General features: G+C 48.2%; 2 protein-coding genes across 6 annotated transcripts in view; one reads left to right on the forward strand and one right to left on the reverse strand.

The window, feature by feature from the left end:
* Sgpl1 (sphingosine-1-phosphate lyase 1) overlaps positions 1 to 7,060 on the forward strand; it is a 50,475-nt gene extending 43,415 nt beyond the window's left edge. For all 4 annotated transcript variants that reach the window (XM_026405832.2, XM_077798552.1, XM_077798551.1 and 1 more), the window contains exons 11-15: positions 540 to 689; positions 1,987 to 2,225; positions 2,673 to 2,819; positions 3,830 to 3,950; positions 4,496 to 7,060. In XM_026405832.2, the coding sequence (XP_026261617.1) occupies positions 540 to 689; positions 1,987 to 2,225; positions 2,673 to 2,819; positions 3,830 to 3,950; positions 4,496 to 4,636 (798 nt within the window). In that variant the 3' untranslated portion in view covers positions 4,637 to 7,060. The remainder of the gene's footprint in view (positions 1 to 539; positions 690 to 1,986; positions 2,226 to 2,672; positions 2,820 to 3,829; positions 3,951 to 4,495) is intronic.
* Positions 7,061 to 9,625: 2,565 nt separating this feature from the next.
* On the reverse strand, positions 9,626 to 14,442 carry Pcbd1 (pterin-4 alpha-carbinolamine dehydratase 1). 2 transcript variants are annotated; one of them, XM_026405818.2, is made up of 4 exons: positions 14,337 to 14,442; positions 11,441 to 11,572; positions 10,859 to 10,939; positions 9,626 to 10,074 (listed from the first exon to the last, which is right to left on the reverse strand). In XM_026405818.2, the coding sequence occupies exons 1-4, from the start codon at positions 14,337 to 14,339 to the stop codon at positions 9,976 to 9,978; spliced, it is 315 nt and encodes a 104-aa protein (XP_026261603.1). In that variant the 5' UTR covers positions 14,340 to 14,442; the 3' UTR covers positions 9,626 to 9,975. The 2 variants fall into 2 exon arrangements, with proteins under 2 accessions (XP_026261603.1, XP_026261604.1); XM_026405819.2 differs by lacking the exon at positions 11,441 to 11,572 and having other exon boundaries at positions 14,337 to 14,431.
* Between the last annotated feature and the right edge of the window lie 1,578 nt (positions 14,443 to 16,020).

Raw genomic sequence — 16,020 nt, forward strand, 5'->3', positions numbered from 1 at the left:
CTTGCCTAGATGTGGGGCCCTGGGTCCAATCCCCAGTACTACAAGGAAAATAAAAAAGAAAAAAGAAAAGCAGATGATATAAAAATAGAATCTAATGGTGCAATACTTATCGGACAGAAGTGGTTTTGATTTTAGGTTTAAGCACAGTGGTGATGAATTGCTCTCATCAGCCCCTAGGGTAAGCCCTGCAGCCCTGTTTGGGACCTCTGAAAGTCATTAATTAGTTTATGCTTTGGGGAGTGTAATTAATACATGACCAAGGTGTCTCTTTAAACTAGATATTCTGAAATAGTGTTGACTTTTAGATTTAGATCAGGAAGTAATCTGCATTTAGGAACATGGACACCATCGACTGAAGGCTAAATACAATTGAAAGATAACTGTGTTAGAAATATAAAAAATAGCCAGGTTTGACCACAGGGGAGACATGGTACAGGATGGCTGTACCTTCATAGCCCACCTTTCCACCCATGTCCTACAAAGTTTTTATTATAGGGTTATAATGAAATTCTCTGATATTCTTTGTTTTTTGGAACCAGCTGGCTGTCAAGTACAAAATACCTCTTCATGTAGATGCGTGTCTGGGAGGCTTTCTCATCGTCTTTATGGAGAAAGCAGGATACCCACTGGAGAAACCATTTGATTTCCGGGTGAAAGGTGTGACCAGCATTTCAGCTGATACCCACAAGGTGAGTTAGGGAGGAAATCAAATACTGACAGTTGCTTATTTTGACTGTTATCTATAAAATAAATTGGCTAATGCATTAGTTTGTCCTCTTAACATAAAATTAAATCTGGCTCTTTGCTCTCATCTTGTCAACCATTCAGGTGATGGGATTGTAGTGGTACAGGTGGTAAGCCATACTGGAAAGGATCTGGTGTCTTTGCCTCACAGTGGCTAAGAGACTTTCCCTGTCACTCACTGCATGTAACCAGGACATGCCAGCTCAGTGGCCATTGTAACAGGGTTCACTGAAGCTTTGAGGCTACTTGAGGTGGTGGTGGAGTTGGCGAGTGTTGATCCTGGAGTTCCTTAGCAGGTGGCTGTTGATGCTGCAGCTCCTGTGCTGGGGCCCTGGACTGAGTACTGTGCATGACTGGGATGCACTGATGGGAGAATCCTTGGGGAAGAGGGTGCCTGTGTGCTCAGGTGTTTGGCTTATGATGTTTGAAATGCCTATGCCTGTGCTGTTGGTGAGCCGAGGTGAAGTTGAGATCAGCTGGCCATTCTTGACAGTGTATCCAGATGTAGGAGTATTCAGCCTCAGGAAGCTGAGCCTTGTTGAGAGTGCATGTTCAGAGCTTGTTTTAAATTAAGAAGATTTAATAACATAGGGAGATTTGTTTTTCAAACTCTAAATGATCTGCAGTCAGTTTTCAATCAAGATCTGTCTTGCCTTACCACACCAGCTGCTTCTGGGTCCCTGCTTCTTCACCATGCATTTTTGGGTGGGTCTGGGGATGAAATTGGTTCCATATTATCTTCAGTAAGGGTTAATTAGGAGGGCACATTTTCTATTAGGAAACCAGTTACACAGTGTATGTCATGCTGGATTAAGTACCTTTTAGATTCTGAGCACCACAATGTTCTTAAAAAGAAATATAATATTAAGCAAAAAAAGATGGGAAAGTGGTCAGATTGTGATTTTAGTTGCTCCGAGTGACTTCATGCTTTCCTAGTTTCCAGTAGAAATTCATCCTTGTTTCCATCCTGATGTATCATCCAGAGAAAGTTTTTAAATAAGGAAAACCCGATGCTAGGCTCGAAAGGAAACCCATCAACTGAGCGAGGCACCATTCTTCCCTGGCTTCAGTTCCTCACCCCTCACTCACAGAGAGAATCTGAGCTCCACCCATTAAGTTCCTTCTACCTTTCAACGCTCTAAGTGTGAACCCTTAGTGTGAGTGCCGAACATCGCCGTGCCTGGTGCTCAGGGCCAGTGCTGCTGGGCAGAGCCACTCTGACATGTCACTTTCTCTCCTCAGTACGGCTACGCCCCCAAAGGCTCGTCAGTGTTGTTGTACAGTGACAAGAAGTACAGGAGCTACCAGTTCTTCATTGGCACAGATTGGCAGGGTGGCATCTATGCTTCCCCAAGCATCGCTGGCTCACGGCCTGGTGGCATCATTGCGGCCTGTTGGGCAGCCCTGATGCACTTCGGTGAGAACGGCTATGTTGAAGCTACCAAACAGATCATCAAAACCGCTCGCTTCCTCAAGTCAGAGTATGTGTGGAGGATGGGGACTCTGCTTTGCCTCTTGCTCTTTCTGCTAGTTGGCTTAAGGCATCTGCTTAGCCATGCCCTCATAGCCTGACCCCTTTGACATCTCCTGGGAGATCTGGGTAGAAGGACAGTAGCTCAGGTGTCAGTGCTGGCGGGAGGAGATGCTTCCCTTCTCTGCTGTGACTTGGGAGTAGGTAGAGGGATAGAAGCCAATGGTTCTGATTCTTTAGGTCTAGATGGAGTTTGGATTTGGGATTTGTAGTGTTCTGCCTGTGATTCTGGTCTTCTAAGAAACACTGATCCCAGCCTAGCTGCTTTAGTGTTAGAAGATGAGAAGACCAAAGCCCCAGAAGGTAGACTGTGTTATAGGGAAGGCTTTGGATGATGGAGAGATGATAGCCAAAGGACGTATGTGGCTGAATTTCCTTTTTGTTTGCTTATTTTCAGACTGGAGAATATCAAAGGCATCTTCGTTTTTGGAAATCCTCAGCTGTCAGTCATTGCTCTGGGCTCTCATGATTTTGACATCTACCGACTGTCTAATTTGATGACTGCCAAGGGGTGGAACTTGAACCAGTTGCAGTTCCCACCCAGGTATGCTTGAAGAAGCCTCTTTTCCCTCCTTCACTCCATGGCTTTTGAAGAACTTGGGTAGCAAGGTAACCTGATGCACAGTTTGACTGCTAGAGCCTAGCATTTTCTTGGTGACCTCATTATCTGTAGGATTTCTGTCTCACCACATGCAATTTAATTAGGCATTAAGAGATTTGCTGTCGATTTTAGCAGAATCAGGTAGCAGCCACCTGAGACAAGTGGTCAGCTATGAGAACCACCCCCCACTCTCTCTCAAGTCACTATACTTTCTGATCTCTTTTGTATACAGTCATGAGATTGCTAATAAAATACTTGTGGCCTGGTAATATTTACCTCACAACCCTCTAGAAAGGTCTCTGATCATCCAGGCCTGCCTCTGTGTTCTTCGTATGCTTTTCTAACCTGTCTTTCACGATACCCTTAGGTCCTTTGCTCCAGCTGAATGGGTCTGCTCAGTGTCCTTTACATAGAGCCTGCCTTTCGTGGATGGCTGCCATTGCCAGCCCTATCTCCTTTTTTTTCTTCTGGTACTGGAAATTGAACCGAGGGCCTCTCAAAGGCTGGGCAAGTGCTCTACCACTGAGCCATACCCAGCCTTTTCCTCTTCATAATTCTGCCCTTATCCTCCCTTCAGGGTGAAAGAGTTTCCTCATTGCCCTGGAGTCCTTTGAGACCCAAGCCACATGGTCCTTTCCCTATGAAGGCTTTTCATCTAAAATAAAGCATCCCACTGGTGGTTCTGGGGTTGGAGGAATCATGATGGACAGCTTGAAGGGAGGGGTGGCACAGGACAAGCAGCTGTGTTCATTCTCTTAGGATGGTTCTTGACTCTGCCAAGAAGCCCCGATGCCAGCCTATGCTCGACAACCCAAGGATTTGAGAGCCCTGACCCATAGGCCTGGGAACAATGGGAAGAGGCAACCAGTCAATTCCTGTATTGGGAAATGCTTTATTTTAGAGCATATTTTTCTTTTTTCAAGGTTTATCTCTCTCTTTTTCTCTTCCCATAGTATTCATTTCTGCATCACATTAGTACATACCCGGAAGCGAGTAGCAATCCAGTTCCTAAAGGACGTCCGAGAATCTGTCACCCAAATCATGAAGAATCCTAAAGCCAAGACCACGGGAATGGTGAGGACACATGGAGATTTTTTTCCCTCCTTGGAAGGTTTTGGCGTTGGTGTGGGGGTCTGAAAGAATCAGACACTCGGGAGTGTGTTCCTGTCTCTGTCCCTTTTCACAAACTTCTTGTTAGTTAATCGTTGTGGATGATCTCTCCCTGCCCATTCCCAGTGTTGTCTGGGAGTCTCAACTGACATATATTACCTACAAAGCTTCTATAATTGTGGATTAGAAAGTGCTGTACAAAAGCAGGTGAAAACAGTGTCCATTTGAAAAAATAATTTGACACAGAAAAGTCAACAGACACATTTTCTCTGGAGTTTTTTTTAACAGCAAATCCTGTAGAATAGTTCCTTTATGCAGAAAGGCAGACGGGAAAATACCTTTGCATAGTACACTGTGCCAGCTGTTTATATGATAGAATGAGCCTGAGTCAGGAAGGTCAGTGGGTGCACATGGAGAGCTAGGACTGGGGGAGCAGGGATCATAACCACAGTTTCATTCTTGTTTCTTATTCGTCACCACTAATAACGTATCCTTGATTGGATTTATAGGGTGCCATTTATGGCATGGCCCAGGCAACTGTTGACAGGAATCTGGTTGCGGAATTGTCCTCAGTCTTCTTGGACAGCCTGTATAGTACGGACGCTGTGACCAAGGGCAGCCAAATGAATGGTTCTCCAAAACCCCGCTGAGCACGGACCCTTTCCAGTCCCAAGGAGCGTCTGGTCTTTAGAAGGTTCTCGGGGGATGGAACAGGCTGCGTGCAACTTTGACATTTGTTCCTGCTCCATAAAGCACCACGAGGTAGACCATGAGACAGCTTGCACCTCAGGATGTTGGTTCCTCTTGTTACTTTTTAATGATTTTTAATTTGAAGACCCCAGAGGATTCTACTGCATAATGATTCTTCCTTTGTCATAAATGTTACCCTAGGAATTGTTGTAACTTTTTCCTTCTCTAACTTCTCAGCTTTCGTCTTTGCTCAGTTCTTATGTGGTGGCTCTGGCCTGTCTTGATTCTATAGGGAAGCTGTAATATAGCAAAAGGGTTTCCTTGTTACCTAGGTAGATGTTTTGGCTAGCTAGGCAGCACAGAGTATGTAACAGGTATTTCCTTGGATGGGTGTTAGGTACATTCTAGGTAGGAGTCTCTTGCAGCCCTCTGCTCAAGAGTATTTCAGTTATCTTTCAAAATCTCTTTCATTGCAGCTTGTTCTGTTTTTCTAGGACACAGATTGGCCAGGTTGCTGTTCCCTGTTGTGCAGCACTGGAGTGGTTGACCACGTCTGCTCCATTGCCCATGGCAGGGTATGGAGTGCTCCATTGTCCTCTTGTGTGCTGACAGGCCCTATGAAATGTTGGTTGTCGCCATCTTTGGAGATGCTTATTTGAAATGATGTGCCCATGGGTTTGTTACTGTTTCCCTAGAGTAAGAAGAGAATGGTTTCCAGAGCATCTAGGGCTTTCTGGTTGTGGTGCTGCCTCCCTGCATTGGCAATGGCCAGAGTATACTTGAGTCCTTTCAGTGATGAGCAAAAACCAAATGGTTTTCTATACTTCCCTGAATATCAGCATAGGTGAGCATCCAGGTTCCAATATGGGTCACCAAAGTTAGTGGTGGTTCTGCCTCGCACTAAGGGATTCTGTCTGCTGAAGGAAAGCTCAGAGCACCTCCACAAGTTGCCTTGACTTACCCTAGGTGGGTGTGGAAGGGCGTGGAGAACATTTCCTCTCTCCACATCTTCCTGCCTCTTCCTCTTTGATTTACTTTCCAAAGGTACTAGGCAATTTAGCCTCAGGTACTGGATGCTCTGCAGCCCTGGCTAAAAGGGAGCAGCAGGGGAACAACAAACATTTTGGAATAGGAATGTACGACTTCCAGCAGCCATTATAGTCTAGGGCCTGGAGTTCCTCCAGGAGACTAATTGCTCAGGGTGTGCAGGGGGAAAGAGCCAATCCTGCGCTCACTTCCTTCTTTTCTCCCTTTTTTGGGGCCCTGATCTAGGTTGAGACACTGTCCTTCTCTAGTGACATTATACCATGTGCCTTTCTCCCCAGCAGTGAGCTCTTCCTGACCCAGTCCTAGGGGAAGTGGACCAGTCTTAGAAGTCCTTGTTCTGGTGGCAAGAATTTAGGAACAAGTCCAGAGAAACTTCACTCTGTTCCCTCCCCTTCTCAGGGACTTGTGCCTCCCAGGCTTCTGTCCTCAAGTTGCCCTCGAGTTCCTTAGCACGTCTGTCACAGGTGTTTTTTAGCACTGTACTTTTCACCCAGTAACTGTGACAAGCTGGCCACATCATTGCAGGGCTGGTGGTGTGAGTGTGTGCTCACGTGCTTGCTTCCCTCCTGTTTGCTCTGCAGTGCGTTGTGGGGTTCAAGAGCGGTTGATGTACTTTTGTGTGTGTCAGGAAGAGGCTGAGATCTTTAGGACGTGGGAGTCACACGCTTCCTCCTACTTGCTGAACTGATGGGCACTTCCTTGAGAGAGTAACTGTGGTTGGAGCCAAGAATTGTCCCAAGCCTCCAGGCATCATGTTGGAGGTGGTCCAGGGACTCGGGGCCACCCAACAGGCTGCACCATGGCTTGCTAGCTGCTAAAAAGGAGAAGCATTCCCTTTCTGTTTCCCCAGGACCAGACCCTGAGCCACTCACATCCTCTGTACTGTGACAGCACTGGTGCTGGGGGCGGTGGTGGTTTTCAAAGGGACCGACTGTAACCACTTTAATTTATGATTAAGAGCCTTAGTTTGACTTAACACTTGTGTAGGCTTTCATTTTGTGTAGATTTGTGTGTGGGGTGTGTGTGTGTGTGTGTGCACATAATTCCTAGTATGTGGCTCAGGTGAGTAGGGTATCTATTAATGGTATCATGTTGCTAACAGATGTCACTTTGGCTTCTGCAAAAACTATACTGTCTTGTTTCTGCATTAGAAGTAAGTAGTCCTGTGAAAATACTGCCACGTCACTTTTAATATTACCAATTTTATACTTGGAAAATGGTACTTGCCTCTTTTAAATCTTTTTTGTCTTCTCTAACCTCCCCCCTCTTCAAAAATATGCTCCCTTCCTAATTGCAGCAATAATCTCTTTAAAAGAAATTAAACAATTAAATGTCCCACTGTGGATGGTTGCATTCATTTATTTACTGGGGTGCACACAAACCAGATCATCCATGCCCTGATGGTAGCGCTCCAATGGGCTGTGGTGAGGGATCGCCCCCTGGTGGTGAATTGTCATGTGGCTGCTAATTGGCAGAGCCAAGGGACACAAGCTAGCAGCAGTTGGGCTGGTGTCTAGGAGCTTCAGTAGGTAGCTGATTGGTCTCTCTACACCAGAACTGGTAGGCACACCTGTTCTGGGAGTCCTGGAGGACAGGACATCAGTTCCCCAGGACCAGTGCTATCTTCTGTTTCCTGCCATCTTCATCTACTCTACTTGCCATGTACCAAGGAATAAGCCACCTGGATGGTCTTCGGCCAGCTGGGCCACACAGCTCTATCTGACCAAAGGACATGTCATGGCTCTGAGCCTGGCATTTGGTCTTGGGGCTGACAGAGCTCTGGTGATCTTCACATGTCACTACTGGGCATCTTGTTCCATTCTGAAAGAGGAAGAGGAGGCTTCCCAAGGGCTGGTCAGGATCCAAGGCTGTCTTCGGGTAGCCTAGCTTTCCATTCTGGTTTTCATACCATTCACGCTTTTCCAGAATGAAGGTAAGGAGTGCTGGCTTTGTTGTAGCTACTGTCAAATGGCCTGGTCCCCTGAGCCGCATATAAACCCTAAGGAGAGGCCAGGCTATGCTTGCAGCCGGGGCCTGGCCCATCTAACAGGTAGTGACTGGGAGGCCTGGCACTGCCTCTGTAGCTCTAGACCCCTTTGCCTTCTCTGTAGGGTTCTTGGAGGCACCAAACAGCTTCTAGCTGGTCCCAACAGTGACAGAAATAATGACAGGCCATAGCCTAGGCAGGCAGAAGGCTTTAATAGCCCTTTTTTGACTTGGGGTTTTAATGGCCTTAGTTTTCACTTGTACTTTTGTCCTTGACATCATCTTTTCTCTCTTTAATATCCCCTCTTATTTTCAATTATTGGGATTAGTTTTAGAATAAACCTGTGTTTCTGAAAAGTGTTGCCTGTGTCTTTGTCCCACACAAAGTTTCCTCATACAAATAGAGGGCTGCATGGGTGTCAATTTTTTGACTCTTGATCCATGATAAAAGCAGAGGCACAGTCCACAACTCCATGTCTGGTGTCTTCTGTCCCGTAATCCTCTGTCATCAGATATAAGAGACCACTGTCTGAATCTTGCTGGTCTTGATGTTAAGCATTGCAGAGGAATCACCATCCACATGGGTCTTGATTGTCTTTTACAGCATGTAGGCTAGGAAAGGGTCCTGCTAGCCCTCTTTAGACAGTAAGCTTATTTCTCAGCCACCAACCTCTGCCTCTTTAGTGGTCCTGGGGTTTGACTCATCTTGACTGCCTGAGTTGTGATCTTGCAGGATGCCTGCTCCTAATGACTCTGGCATTTGCCAGGCATCTCAGGGCCCAGGCAGTGCTTCAGGTTGGCACCACAGGTGAGCGATCCTGGGAGAGAGCTTCCCTGTCTGTCTCACAGCACATGCAAGGTGGGGGTCTATGTGGCATGCACACTGGGGTGAAGGTGAGTCTGTTCTGACTGTCCCCTTCCCAGTCATGGTACATCTGCAGACTATTCTGTCCTGGAGTTACTACTGGGGACCAGTCCTGTGCAAATCAGCCCTTAACTGACTCCTAAACCACAGCTCATTTCCTGTCTTATAGAATAAAAGCAGGTGAGCCCTGAGACCTTGGCTAAGATTTCAAGAAATGCAAAGGTCATCAGGATTAGGAGCTCGCCTTTGGTGTTACAGGTCAGTATATGAGGTTAAAACAGCCAGTATACACACAGAGAAGGAAGGGACTTGAGATCAAGGAGGAACTGATTAGAGATCAGCAAGTCCCAAGATCTGTGGTTGGCAAGCTGGAGCCCCAGGAGACCTGAGGTGCAGCCTCAGTCCAGAGGCCAGCAGGCTTGAGACCCATGGAGCAAGGACTGTTCAGTTTGAATCTGAAAGCAGGAAAAGACCAATGGCCCATCTCAAGGCAGACGGGCAAGTGTTCTCTGTTTGGAAGTGGGCCAGCCCTTTTGCTCTATGTCAGCCTTCTGCCTTAGGGAGGGCACTCTGCTGTACTCAATACCAACACACAAATCTCATCCAAAACATCAACACTGATACACCCAGAATAATAATTGACCCAAGGTCTGGGCACCCCATGGCCCAGCCAAGTTGACACATAAAATCAGTCATGACTGCAAGAAGAAGACAGCATCGTCCCAGACGGTCTAGATGGAGGTCCTATGCCCTATTCATATTTACCTGTGTTCAAGATGCCCCCTTAGCCATCTCTGCCTCTCAGGAACCCTCCTTGGGTCTTTGACTCCGAATCATCCTTGTCACCATTAGTCACTGCTTATTTCTTATCCTGACATTTAGCCTTAACCTAGTTTTCCTCTGCCTAGTCGATAATCTTCCTGATTGAGTCCCCTACATGATAATGAACCTGAAGTTGCCTGGTGTGTGCAAGGCCCTGGTTCCATCCTCAGTAGGACCACATGATGCATTAGATTTTATTAGAAGAATAAAAACACATGTGTTTCCTAAGATAGGATTTTATTTCACCCTGTGTCACAGCTGCTTGGGAAACGGATTTGGGATCAAGACACATCCTGGGAAGAAAATCACTATTGTTGCTGAGAACCTGCCAGGAAAGGAAGGGCTCACTCTAATGTAACAGCCCAAGGATGAAGAGTGGCAGAGGGGAAGGGGCTCAGTTCCTGGTGTTGGCAGTGACGCTGCCATCTTCCCACAACATGGACTCCGCCCCTACATGGAGGCAAGAAGGGTGGACACAGGAGAGCCAATTTCAGCAGTCTCAGGGACCAAGGACTCCCTACCTGGATTCCCAGTTCAGTCACCCGCCCTTCCCCTGAAGAATGCAAAGAAGGGCAGGGTCTATGTCATGGACACTGCTACTTGTTCAATGAAGCTGGCCAGATTTATGTCCCGTTCTGAAAGGCCCGCACATTCATGGGTGCTCAGGGTGATGTGCACCTGAAACAAACAAACAGAAGTTCAGGGCAACTCCACTGACTTCACCTAAGAGTAGGAGACTCACTAACTTGGGCTCAGCCTCACTAAGCGCTCCAGAACAGCAGCTGGTCACTGCCATCTTTCCTGGGTCCCGGTGCCCTGACAGGTCTGTGACAGCAGTGCAAAGCCATCTTGTACTGCACCTCTCCTTAATGTTTTCCAAAAACAATGGTGACTTCAACTACAGAATAAAAATTTTACACCCAGATGTCAAGAGCAACCTAAAAGCTAAAGGCAGAACCCAAACTACTGCTGGCTCCTAAACTACCCATTTACAAAGAGCCTCTTCCATCCTTAATGTTTTTAAACAGGCCAGCAGAGTTCTTGGCACATGCTAGGTATGACTATTGACTATCCAATTGGTTAAGCAGACAGATCTGTTTGTTATGCATGGGGATTCTCAGTTCAAATTTATTACTTTTTTATTCTTCTATCCCCCCAGAAAGATTAAAACCACGTGGAGCTATTAATAATTATGCTTGATTCCCACAGCCTTTCCTTTCTTGGGTTTTGCCTTATCGATATCTACTTTTACCACAAGTATCTCAAAGTGTTTTAATTTGAATTCCTTAATTTGTAGTGAGACTGACCACTTATTGTTGATTCTAGGAAGGAGATAGATTGAATGGACAGTCAACCTGTGGTGGGGGGCAGAGTCTAGTTCAAGGGAGAGCCTTCAGAAAGCGCCCAAGTGCTCAGATGTGGATGGAGACAGAGCACAACACAGGCATACAACCTTGCTCACCTTGTTGTACATGTTAAACCACTCAGGATGGTGGTCCAGCTTCTCTGCCTGCAGGGCCACTCTGGTCATGAAGCCAAAAGCCTATTTAAGTGAAGTGAAACCCAGGTTAGCGCTCTAAGAGAAGGGACTCCTGGGCACCTTTTACTGGTCGATTGATACAGGAGGCTGGACTAGCTTCCCTTAACTCTAATCATTTCCCATGACAACCTGCCCCTGCTCTGAGATCTGACTTCCAGGTTGTCTCTCTATAGCAGGAAGAAGGTCTTTTACTAGGATCCCTAACAAGTTCAAGAGGTTAAAGTCTTAGTCTTTTGACTATGAAAACATCCTCAGATGTATCTCTGTTTGCTACTTGGGCTGTCTTTTCTGAGGACTGTTCCAGGTAGGGAGAGTCCAAGACCCACATTCCTACTCTGTGATCCCTGAGGACGCCACTTTCCAAGTTATTCAAGGAAATGAATTTCCCCACCAGTGGTGCCTGAATAAACCGGATTAGTGTGTCTGGCACTGTAGGACTTGAAGGGAGGGTCAGGTGTGGCCCACCAGCCCCAGAATGGGCAAACCCTCCCACCCTGGACACACCCTATTGAAGTCTTTGAAATGGAACTGCTTGAAGATGGCATCTCGGCCTTCCATCTCATTCCACCCCACAGCCCTCAGGTTTGGCAGCAGCTGGTCTCTCTCCTCAGCACTTAGCCTGTGTGCTTTGCCAGCCTAGAAGAGGAAGAGAGCAGAGGCCCAAGGGCATTTCTTTCATAGGTCAAAAGAGAGGGCCCCAGACCACAGGGAACTTAGCCAGCCTGTGCTGGCTGCTCTGGACACGGATGACCAAAGGGCAGCAGCTCTCCAGGCAACAGACCAGCAGGACTTGAGAGGGGTGCTTCACCCAGGAGGTGGGGTCTGGGCTTACTCACTGATAGGCTCTTGGGTGTTGAGTTTTACACTCCCCTCAGAGAGAGATCTCAAAGGAAATGTAATGCCAATCATAGGACAAAGCAGCACTCCCCCCTCCAACCCGCCAAGTCCCCAAGCCCCCCAGCTGTGTGGATTATATCTATGATGAGGAGTAAAAGCAAAATCCAGCCCAGATCTCACACAAGGTTCAGGAAAAGGGCACCAACTATCAGGCCTCCCTTTATCAATCTTCCTTTTTTTTTTTTTTTTTTTTGATACCAAGGATTGAACCCAGGGACGCTCAACCAGTGAGCCACATCTCCAGCCCTTTTTATTTTTATTTTGAGATAGGGTCTTGCTAAGTTGCTGAGGCTAGCTTTCAACTCATGATCCTCCCACCACAGCCTCCCGAGTGGCTGGGATTAGACCTGCACTGCCACTCCCGGCTCCAGCCTCCCTTGGTATCAACTCTATCCTCTCTGAGCCCCCCACTCCCACCCCTCCAGAGCTTTCAGAGAAAGCAGAGGTGTAGAGAGGAGACAGGGCTTCTCCACCCCTCTCTCACCCCAGCACTAGGAGGTTCTCAAAAGCGTGGTCTGTGCATCTGCATCCCTGGTGGGCTGGGCAACAGCATGTAGAACGCGTTTCCAGTGATTCTTAACCACACTGCAGTTGACAGCCGTGGCTCTGCGCCCCAAAGGCACTTAACCACACCACCACCTAGCCTCTGGTCCCCAGCTGCCAGGCCTAGGTTCTCAGGCTTTCTATCTCCTGGAAGCTTGGGGAGCTCTGGCCACAGGGCTCAGTCCCAGACGGGGAGTAACTTGCCCTGAGGCAGCTGGCAAACCCCATCCTGTCTGTCTATTGGTAGGGCACACTGGAAGAAGCCCGAAGTGACATGGGTCAGGCCACGAGTGAACCCTCAGAGAAGAAACCAGGGTCAGTTCTGTTCTTTAGAGGGACCCACGAGCTTAAAGGACCCCAGAAGCTAGACTTCTAAAATAAAACCACCCAAGAGCAGACAGGGACAGGGGCCAAGCTGAAATCAATTAGGTCTGGGGAGAGAGAGCAAGGAAGTTTTCTTGAGGTTTTAGGAAGCAGCCCACAGTCTGGACGCCCTGAGGGGAGTTGGCCCAGCTGGTTTAAGTCTCAGTTTTCACCATTTACCAGCCAGGTGGCCCAGTGGCACCTGGAATTTTGGATTCATGAGTCAAGCGACAAGAGCTCTACTTCACGAATCATCCAGAAGTGCCAGTGCAACACTTCCATGAACCACACGGCTACTAAGTAAATGCATGGGTTTTTAAAAATACCTCCCGGGTCAGGTGCAGTGGCATAGGCCTATAATCCCAGAAGCTCAGGAGGCTGAGGCAGGAGGATTGCAAGTTCAAAGCCAGCCTCAGCTTACCCAGGCCCTAAGCAAGTCAGTGAGACCCTGTCTCTAGATAAAATATAAAAAGGGCTGGGGATGTGACTCAGTGGTTGAGAGCCCCTGGGTTCAATCCCCAGAGGCCATGATGGGTTCACTGCATTGAGCTAGCACTTCGGGTAGAAGATCTTCTCCCTCCAGAAAATGTGGGATCTTTCTCTGAACTGATGAGGCTTGGTCCTTCTCTTGCCATGGGCTACAGACAGGGACAGGGATGGCAGCTGAGATGTGCATCGCCCACCTGACAACCAGGTCTCCTTTCCAAAGCTGGCCTTTTCTGGGGCTGATAAGCCTGGTCTGTTTCCAGGCAAACAAATGTCAGCCAAGACATCAGAGCCCTGAAAGGGGGCGGGCAGGTACAGATGAGCTCCTGAAGGGCCCCTATTTCTTTTTAGAATCTTCTAGGCCCTCCAAAGTCCCATAGCCTGGGCAGACTGACAAACCTGAACTCTGGGTTCAGAGGGAAGGAGCCTTGTTTGCTTAGTAAATCAGGGTCAGGCCTAGACCCGCCTCTGGTCTCTGGGGGAGTGTGGAGGAGTGTGCGGAGGGGTTACTGATTACCCAAACCTGCAACTTTCCAGTCTCAGCCCCTATCCCCAAGCTGTAACTGCCCAAATGCCCTTCCAGTCCTGGATGCTCCCAACGATGGTTCCTGGCCTAGCCGCTCCGGGATGCACAGCCAGGAAGGGTCTGATAGCCCGCTCCCGGGGGTGGGGGGGGTGGGGGGGTGGGGGGGGTGGTGTACAAGAAGGATGATCCAGGGCCATCAGGAGCCCACGCGGGGCACTGACCTCCAATCAGGCGCAGGGGCGGGGTCTGAGGCCAGGTGTATTGGTACAGGGTCTGAATCCCTGCTAGACCCCCAACCTTAGTGGGGGCAGGAAGGGATCGGGCCGGGATCAGGCCCTGGCCAGGCGCGCACAGCAGCTGCCCCTGGTCTCCGCCCCGCCTCTGGCGCGGGCGCGCAGCTGTGCGACAGGGAGCCAAGGCCAGGCCCAGCTGCCGCCTCGCAGGGCCTGCCCGCCACCGCCCCTCAGCAGCCCGGTGGCCACCCCCGCCAGGGAGACCCGACCGTCCAAGGCGGGCCACGTAGGCTCTGCAGAGGCTTGAAGGGACCCCACCGCCCTCCCCGGCGCGGCTTGATCTCGAGCTCACCATGTCGGGCGCGGCGCGCGGGCAGGTGGCCGGGCGGGCAGCAGGTGGCGACGGACGGGCACGGCGAGCGCGCGGGGCGCTCTGGAGGCTGCCCCGGGGCGGAGCCGCGCTGGGGCCGCCCACTGGTAACGATTAACGGCGGCCGCGCTCAGCTCGGGGCCTTCCAGCACTTTCCTGGGCCCAGAGAGCCGCTCCCGATGGCTGGCCCTGCTGAATCACGCCCCCGGTTCCCGACTGGGTGATCCTGGGCCCTAAGTCACCTGAGGTCACCTGACTTTATCTTGAAAAACAATCGGATATAATTGACTAGAATAAATGGCACATATTTAGAGCACAATTTGACATGTGTCCGCCATGGAGCCATTACCACGATCAAGATCATGAACACATCCCACAGTGCTAAAAGTTTCCTCATGCCACTTAGGAAACGCTCCCCCTCCCCAGGCGACCACTGATGTAATTTGTCACTATACTTTGCATTTTCTAGAATCTTATGTAGAGTAGATGGAACCGTACTGTACCCACTCAGCTTAAGTCTTTTGAGGTTCATCCATCTAAGTCTTAGAATCAGGTAATGTCACTTCTCTTAACATTATAAAAATTTTTTTTTCTATTAACTTTCTTTTTTGTGTGTGTATCAATAGTTCCTTGTTTCTATAATAAAGTAAAATATATTTATTTAATAGTCTTGTATGGGTACACCCCAAATTGTTGAGCAATTCACTGTGAGGGACCTTTGGGTTGTTTCCAGTTGGGCTATTACTAACAAAACCCTTAGGAATTGCACGCCCAAGATTTTGTATGGACACCTGCTTTCATGTTTCTTGGGTCAATACCTAGGAATGGAAAGTTTGGGTCCTATGACAGTACATGTTTATAACCTTGGGAATAACACTGTTTTCTGAGAGGTTGTATTATTTTACATTCCCACTAGGCCGGAGTTCCAGTTCTACATTTTACACTCTCCCAGACACTGGTGCAGCTGGTTTTTCTTTTTCCTCCTCCTCCTCCTCCTCCTCCTCCCCCCCCTCTTCCTCCACCTCCTTCTCCTCTTCCTCCTCTTCCTCCTCCTCCAGATTGAAACCAAGGATGCTTTACCTCAGAACTAAACTCCCAGCCCTTCTCCACCTGGCTTCAAACTCAAAATCCTCTTGCTTCAGCCTCCCAAGTGGCTGGGATTACAGGCACGTGCCACCACATACTTGTGGATTTATTCTGCACTTGCTCTTCTGTTCCACTGATGTATTTGTTCATCTTGACACCAATACCACACTGTCTTGATTACTATAAGTTTATTGTCATTATTTTATTTGAATAAAAATAAAATTTATTTTTTAATATAAATAATGTGGATTGAACCCAGGGATGCTCTAATGCTGAGCTACAGCTACAGCCCTTTTTATTTTTTGAGACAAGGTCTCACTAAGTTGCCAAGGTTGGCCTCAAATTTGTGATTCTCCTGCCTCAGCCTCTGAGAGAGCTGGGATTACAGGTGTACACCAATATGCCTGTCCTATAGCTTTAAAATAAGTCTTAGAATCAGGTAATGTCACTTCTCTTAACATTATAAAAATTTTTTTTCTATTAACTTTTTTTTTTTTTTAGTATAGGGGTGTTGAACTCAAGGGCACTAGACCACTGAGCCACATCCCCAGCCCTTTTTGTATTTTATTTAGAAACAGGG

This window comes from Urocitellus parryii, chromosome 5 (assembly GCF_045843805.1).
Source record: "Urocitellus parryii isolate mUroPar1 chromosome 5, mUroPar1.hap1, whole genome shotgun sequence".
In the NCBI taxonomy this organism is placed as follows: domain Eukaryota; kingdom Metazoa; phylum Chordata; class Mammalia; order Rodentia; family Sciuridae; genus Urocitellus; species Urocitellus parryii.

What these genes read in the sequence shown, in the direction of transcription:
- Pcbd1 (XM_026405818.2), bottom strand. An exon ending in ATTTCAAAGACTTCAATAGG is followed by an intron (nt 10,940 to 11,440) that starts GTGTGTCCAGGG and finishes TCACTTAAATAG; the next exon opens with GCTTTTGGCTTCATGACCAG. An exon ending in GGTTTAACATGTACAACAAG is followed by an intron (nt 10,075 to 10,858) that starts GTGAGCAAGGTT and finishes TGTTTGTTTCAG; the next exon opens with GTGCACATCACCCTGAGCAC.